Source organism: Melopsittacus undulatus, chromosome 13, assembly GCF_012275295.1.
Source record: "Melopsittacus undulatus isolate bMelUnd1 chromosome 13, bMelUnd1.mat.Z, whole genome shotgun sequence".
NCBI classification, from domain to species: Eukaryota; Metazoa; Chordata; class Aves; order Psittaciformes; family Psittaculidae; genus Melopsittacus; species Melopsittacus undulatus.
In genome coordinates this window covers 11,398,412-11,406,057 of record NC_047539.1, presented here as the reverse complement: position 1 = coordinate 11,406,057, position 7,646 = coordinate 11,398,412, and the positions used below count along the sequence as shown (strand labels likewise).

At 43.3% G+C, this 7,646-nt stretch overlaps 1 protein-coding gene and 1 long non-coding RNA gene across 2 annotated transcripts; both read right to left on the bottom strand.

Annotated features, from left to right (window-relative positions):
• Nucleotides 1–554: 554 nt before the first annotated feature.
• Nucleotides 555–2,538, bottom strand: LOC117436892 (uncharacterized). Its single transcript, XR_004550226.1, has 3 exons — nucleotides 2,485–2,538; nucleotides 715–803; nucleotides 555–601 (listed from the first exon to the last, which is right to left on the bottom strand). It is a non-coding gene; the product is annotated as an uncharacterized lncRNA (long non-coding RNA).
• Nucleotides 2,539–5,558: 3,020 nt separating this feature from the next.
• LOC117436915 (E3 ubiquitin-protein ligase RBBP6-like) lies at nucleotides 5,559–6,782 on the bottom strand. Its single transcript, XM_034068989.1, has 2 exons — nucleotides 6,617–6,782; nucleotides 5,559–5,659 (listed from the first exon to the last, which is right to left on the bottom strand). The coding sequence occupies exons 1-2, from the start codon at nucleotides 6,780–6,782 to the stop codon at nucleotides 5,559–5,561; spliced, it is 267 nt and encodes an 88-aa protein (XP_033924880.1).
• Between the last annotated feature and the right edge of the window lie 864 nt (nucleotides 6,783–7,646).

The window sequence follows — 7,646 nt, the reverse complement described above, 5'->3', positions numbered from 1 at the left end:
ACTGGAGAAACATCTATTCACCAGCTATGGATGAAGGTTGAATTCATACCTCATGTGTATACATTCAGTGACTAATGTTAAAGGGCATGAACACTCAGCCAGAGACTTGTGTCGGTAAAACACACAAATACTCAATAGATGGGGTCAACAGAAACATCTTGGTTTCATGCAAAATACTGAAAACACCAGCTCTCATTAAAAAGAGTTAAAACAGAAACATTTCCAGTAATACTGAAATACATAAAAATATGCATGTAAATGCACAGATGAAAAGATCTATGGACTTATTTCATGTCTGTGGCTTAGAAAAAAGAAAACATTACATTTATAATCCCGGCTTTCCCTTGAACTTTGAGGGGCTTTTCAGCATTGCCATGTAACCTCTGTATTTCACCTCAAGAGAAATAGTTCTTCATACGATTATTCCTGTGTTTGTTACCTGACTGCCAAGGTCAGAAATTAAACAAGGTCGGAAAGTAACACCACAAGTCCCCAAAATCTTACCCCATTTCTTGGGCAGTCCTTTCTATAGTGGCCAGGTTTTCCGCACTGAAAGCAAACATATGATGGTGGAGGTGTAGCCAAGGGCTTCTTCATGGGACTAAAAAGGTTTCAGGAAAAGAAAGGTATGCATTTGTCTCTCTTGTTAAAACAAACATCTACACAATTTTTCCATAATCATCAAAGAACTGATTTGACTTTATCAACACTTACTGGACTGGATCATATTCACGGAAAGACTGTATCATCATGGCTTTTATTTTATCTTCTTCAGAAGCACTGGCTTCAGCCAGGTTGGCAGTCTGTTTAACACAGAATTATTTGACGCACACATTAGAAACACATGCAAGCTCAGCCAGCCAAAGACAACACCACTTGCTCAGTCCTGTACACAGCACCACAATGCTAGCTGATGTTGCCTGAAAACAGATGCTTCTATGAAACAGTTGTCCTGAGAGTGCGCTGGGGAGACTTTGTGCTTGTAAATGATGCTTATGTGCCTGCTAGCCTACTTGAAAAGAGCCTTCTTGGGCACTCAGAACCTTAGGCTTGACATAGACTTGTGTAACCCATCCACTTTTCTTCCAAGTGGACTGCAGTGATGAGGAAAAGAAATGACACTAGCAATAGTTTTCAACTGGTTTTGAAGCTCCAGCCCATTTGAAGAAGACGGCTACTGTGCATTTAATTGAGAAAGATGTCTGCAAGTTATATGATTTACATTTTGCAGCATTAAAAAGAACACACTATGTTAGTGTCAGGTCTCTAGTTTTTGCTTGCTGAAATTCAGCATCAGACACAGAAGCACTGAAGGGAGTCTTTCTGATCCCTCAGCAAGACACAAGGCTCTCTTCAGTATAAACGTGACCATCCAGTCCTGTAGGCAATCCAAACTGCATTTCCCCAAATAATATTTCACTGCACAATGCCCCTGTGCTAAGCCAGTCTGAATAAAGTGTTTAGAGTAAGTAACAGTTTTGAGCTGCTTTATGTTTTGTTCATGCGTTTCTCAAAAGGTTCAATGTGCACCACTTGGACAGTTTTTCACATCTGAGAGTAAAACTTCACATGGGCTTACAGAACCAAGGCCACATGCAGGGACAGCCAAAGGTACAACATTTAATTTCTTCACTGAGAGAGGGAAGATGCTGCCGGTGGGAAGACCTCTCGTTCTTCGCAATGAACTCCTGTCTCTCTTCTCAGGAGAAAGAACTAGCTCCCATCTTTTGCATTGACTTGGATAACTCTATGCTTTTGCACAAAGTGCAGTCATTAGTGTCTTGCTGAAGTTACAGTGTTGAGCCAAAAGAGCACGCAGTTCCATCCCAAAACAGGCCACTGCAACATTTTCAGCTGGTCACATCTAGTACACTGTAGATACACACTGGTATAGTCCTCTAAACAATCAAGTACACAATTTACACAGCTGACACAGTCTGCATTCAAACAAATTTGTGTTCTCCACTGTCTAGAGCCTGGAATTTGTGGGACTGTGCAGTATTCAAAGAATGCTTCTGTGCCTCTAACGACCAGAAATTCAAAAGCAGCCATGCCATTGTCCAAGTTCCAGAAACACTTGTACTTCAGCTGTTGCAAACTGCCCTGAAATGTCCGTAACATACAGACAATTAAATTCCTTTGTAAAAATTCTGTTAGATTCCAACACAAAATTAATGAAACATAGAAAAAACAGTAAAAGCTTCTGAAGTACTGCTGCTTTATTTCCTGAAGATGAGTAACGCTGCAACACTGTGTTGGCGCTGAGAAGGCACTCCCCTTCTGTCTTCCCAAATTGGCCAGTACTCTTGAGAGTACAGCATCAAATTATACATACTTCTTAAGGTTAAAATAAATACTTTATTAAAAATTAAAGTTTTGTTCACATGACAACAGTTATCCATCTATAGACTGCAAGTAAGGCTTAAAATTATGAAGGAAACACTTATTTTTAAGTATTTTACAACAATACATATATATACACACCTTTGAAAGCTGGGCCAGAGAATTAGATGCAGAAGACTCACCATTCTTTTGTGCAGCAAAAAATAAACACATATTCAAGTTCTAGAATCAAAACATAGCAAGAGTTAACCCCTACTGCAGTCTGAAAATCTGCACTACACCCACTGCGTGTCACTGAAAGAGGCATTTCCAGCCTACTGTAATTTGTATTTGTTCAGAATAAAGTCCCAACCTGTGACAGCTGAAAAGTGCCTATGTGCTTAATGAGACGAAACTAAACTAACCAGCTCGCTGGAGATGGACTTACTGCTCCAGAATATCTCAGAGAGGGGCCCTTGTGAAAAATGCTCAAGTTTATTGGAGAAGGAAGCATCACTACAGGAATCTTACTTGCAGTGTAGTTTGCAAATTAATCGGTTAATGTCTCATCACTTAAACATGCACTTATACAGTTATGCTTTGATGAACAGTAGCTGCCTGTCAAGAAAAAAAGCAGCCCTGAAACATGTGCTCTGCCCTTCTTCTCAATAACTGCAAAGATGCCAAATTCACTATACCCCACCAAACCCAAACACCAATCTGAACCATCAGCCACAAAAGTAACCTGCCAATTTGTCTATAAAAAAAGAAACTGCTCAAATTAAAAAAGAAAAAGGTGTTTACTATGACAGAGTAGCCTATAAAAATGGAGAAAAAAGAATTCTTGTATTTTTATAGACCACAGGACAAATGATCCAAATTAGTTTGGGAACTGTGAGAATTTTTATTATTCTTCTCTCAGAGCAAACCCAGTCTTTCATGGTGATGAAAGCATGGATTCAAAGCACAGTCATGGCAGTTTTTTCTCCACTGCAAACACACTCCTCCCTCCCAGCTGCCTACGCCAATAGCTTGCCACAATTAAGTCCTCAGGCCCCAGTTAGGAATGGGCCACAGTGTTTGCAGAGAGCTACTACTGACGTGCAGCTTTTACAAAAAGCACAGAAGAGGCTGTACAAACTCACAACATTACTAGCTATAGGCAGACAGAGCTCGAACGTGGCACCAAGTTCAACTGTGCACACCTGGAACCTGCATGAACTAAAGATGATCGGGCACTATCTGCACAACACAGTCACACAGGACATATTCTAGCATATGCAATAGGAAATACCATGCATTACTAAGCATAAATCCCAGCATTCACATCAGAACTGGGCAAATTGATGGCGTGACTCAGTTTTCACTATGATGAAACAGTACATTTGAATGACAATCTGTACTATGTTTTACTGGGAGATACATGAAGTTAATGTTTGGAAAATTAATACAAGACTACATAGTTTAGAATTCAGTGCAGTGTGCAGAAAAAAAGGGTGAGATTGGGTTTTTACGTACTGCTTCCGATGTTCTGCTCACTGGCTCAGTTCGACTTCTAGGAGGAGACAGAAAGGTGATCAGAACTTAAAGCACTTGTACCCAACAGAAAGCACCAAAAATCAATTATAAAACCCAAACATCAAAACATTACGTTCTGAGAGTCTACTGAATATGGACATTTATTTGTATACACAAACTGTTATCTCTTGGTCATTCAGCGCAACTAAGAAAACCTCCAAAATCCCATTTCTACTTTGTCGTAAGTCAGACTCACAGATACAAAACACACCTGTGCAAGAGAAAGCGCTCATATTTTCTCTGCCACCTAAGTATCAAATATATCAAGTCTGTACTACGGTTTTGTGTTCTTAAATAATCAACCCTCAAACTATGAAGGTAACTTCAGGCAATCTGTACATCCCTAGTATTACAAACAGGTGTCACCTACAGTACTTTAGTTTCTATGGCAGAACAGTGATAGCCCCAACACTTCAAAGGCCAAGTTTACTTCAGTGATAGAAAAAAAAGTCAGTCATCTGACAAGGAACTAACAAAACTGTCAGCAGCTTAGCCTTTAGAACAGTGCTTCCTTGTGGAAGCCCAAGCACTGTGCTCAGGTATCTACCATACTTAGCCGTGAAAGTGCCAAAGTACTAGCCATGTTACATACGCTGTACTGACTAACACTAGTAGTAGAAATGTCACCTGAAAGAAGCTGCTCCTGGGATTTTGTGTGACTGAGGAGCCCTGTGACAAAAAAAAAATAAAAATAAAAAGTCTTAATTTCCAGAATTTGTTTTACGATAATGCTGCAGCATTTTAAGAAATACTTATTCCATCTGAAACCTTGCTGCAGTTCCACGTACTCACTGACCAAACATTAAGCACTCTACCCCCTGTTTCTGCAATGTTTCCAGCTGAAGGAATAGAAAGCTGATCTGCCCCATCAATTTTCAATGCTAGAAGAGCAGTGCCATTCTTTCCTTAGCCCCACAGACAGGTAAAACAGCATCAGGAGGATAGCCACCAACTGCTGGTAATGTGCTAAGTTGCTTACTAAGCTTCAGGTTTGGAAAGGATTAACTACTCCTTCACTGTACTTGCACAAGAGGCAATACACTTTATGACACTGCTCTTTTCGTCTTGCCCAAAACAGACCCTGGCTTTAGGAAACTAAGAGGAATCACTTTTGAATGGAACTTCACTTGTTTGCATGGTTTGCCAGCTGGCAAGCATCGGTCTTTCCTGCATAGCCAGTATGCAAGCCCCAGCCATTTGGGGCATAAGAATACCTGACATATCCTGTCCCTCTCCCCCAAATACAAGAAAAAGTCAAACACTAAGAATCAGACTCTTCTGAGACAGGAGCAAATTTTAAGTTTACACTACACTGCAGAACTGTCTTTGGTCTAAAAGCCATAAAAGCAAACACATTTAACAAGGAATCTCTCCACGCAGACAAAACAGGATCTACAACTTGGCTCTCAGAAAAATTAACCCCAAGAACCAACCCCATAGAATCATTTTTAAAGGTTCTATTGTTGCAGTTTGAACCCCATATCCCAGCAGGCCTAAAAACATAAGTCTGTTTCAGGACCAATACAGGAAAATCCACCCAGTGACAACAAAAATTAACGGAAGCTTTAACAAGAAAGATACAATCTGAATGTCTCATATGCACTGAAACAGTTCACACACTGAAACCAACAGCAAAGAATGCAATGCTGTGTGGACACTTACATAACATCCGTTTTGCTGGTAGCTTTAACTCCTCCAGCAGGGATTCTTTTAACGATTACCAATGAGTTTTTAGGAATCAGGGCATCTTCTGTGTATTCTGAAATTAACAGAAATACAGAAAAAGATATTCAAAAGGGCATGTATTAGTACATCATGAACTACACAGCACTTCAGAGAAGGCCTTTACAGGTACAGAAGCCAAATCTTATATGTAACATCGTGCTTTCATTGTCTGAACACACTAACAGTACCTTTCAAGGCATTTTCAGGTTTGATAACCAAACACCACCAGCTAAATCTTTTTCCTTTCTTAAAAACAGTTTGAATGCCAACAGCAAAATGGTCTCAGAGGTCACTACAGGACAGCCAGCTAATACAAGGGTTGCATTCCTGAACTAACTGAAGTTGCTTTTGCTTCTATTAGGCTACAAAACCAATAGATCTCTGGAGATACACAAACCACTCCAAAGTCTCATCTGCTCAGTGCTTTACATGTGCTTGATCAAGTCTGACGCTAAGACTAGATCCAACCACACCTAGGCTCTCTCAGGAGTTTAGAAAGCCAGGGGGTGGGTGCACTCTGAACTTTGTGTCTCAGTGGGAGGGTCTCCTCTCTTTCATCTTCGGTTTCTATGCACATCATTTTAGCTTGATTCTACCTTGATTTTCTTTTTCTGCATTCCATTAGACATAAACCATTGACCAAGCCTGAGACTAAGGCTAGATCTAGCTTCACCTAGGCTCCCCTCAGGGGTTTAGAAAGCTCAGGGCTCTATTCTGGACACTGTAAATCAGTGTGCACATTTGACAAACTGGTGTAGCCAGCAGGATGCCAAATCAGATTTCATTACACCACCCCACTTAGTCCCTGGCACTGCTTACCCTCTTGGTGCTCCTGCCACCTGGTGGGATGGGCCCAGGCTCACTCATGCTATGTGGGGATGAGCCATCAAAGGCAGAATGCAGCTTCTGCTGGCTGCGGCCATCATGGGGTGCTCTGCAACGTCACCAGCCAGGACATGCCCAAAGCCCTGCACCTGCTGCGCACACGTACCTTCTTTGGTCTGGGCATTGCTGATCTGCAGATCACAGTTGGCTGCCTTCAGCTTCTCCTTGCGCATGATCTTGCACTTGAGGTCGCAAAGGGAGATGTCGAAGCCACTGAAGGTGACCGTATCATAGTCCAGCTTGGAGAAGAACTTGTAGTGGATGCAAGACATGGTCGGGGCCAGGCAGTGCCTGCTCCACTACCGTGTCTAGCTCGGCAAATGACAGATAGAGGCCTTGCAGCCTCTATGAAGGTGAGGGCACGTGGCAAAGCCCACCGAGGGCGCTGGGGTGAGCAGCACGGGCTGAGCTTGTGCTGGCCAACAGCGTTCAGAGGCTGCAGCACTCTGCCACAGCCAGGCCCTGAGATATCAGGCAGCCTCGGCTGACAGAGCCTCACGCCTCCATCCTGGCTTAGTGAGGCCCTGGCTTTGCCACCTTAACTACTGCAGGCTATGGCGCTCAGCAAGCGAGCTGTGCCGTGATGTCGGCACCAGCCCCAGTCCTCCTCAGAGCCCAGAGGAGGAGAGCTCCCTGAAGCCCCAGCTTGGCCTCAGTGTCCTCTCCCGCATGCAGCACTCTGAGGATCGACCAACCAACCTCTATGGCGACTCAAGCACCTCTGCCCCAGCCTTCACCAGGTGCCACAACACAGTGCACCCGGGTGACCCAGCGCATTGTGACAAAAGGCTTGTATCCCGTGCAGTTCCGAGCACCCCAAAGGGGGGGGACCCATCACACCTGGGCCTGTCACTGCCCTGAGCTGCTCCTGTCCCTGCTGTCTCCCCAGCCTGACCTCACACAGTGACCATCCTCTCATCCCCCGGCTCTCACAACAGTGACACTCCCGTCAACATCCAGCCAGGGTGAAACATCCCGAGGGGGACGCAGCCCCTCTGTGGTGCTCGGCTGCCCGTGCCACAGAGCCAGCAAAGGGAGGGGACAGAACAAGCTGTTTGAGGGCATCTTAAAGAATCACAGACTTCAGTCAAAGCAGCCAATGACCATTTATGTTTATTGCCATTAACCAATGGATT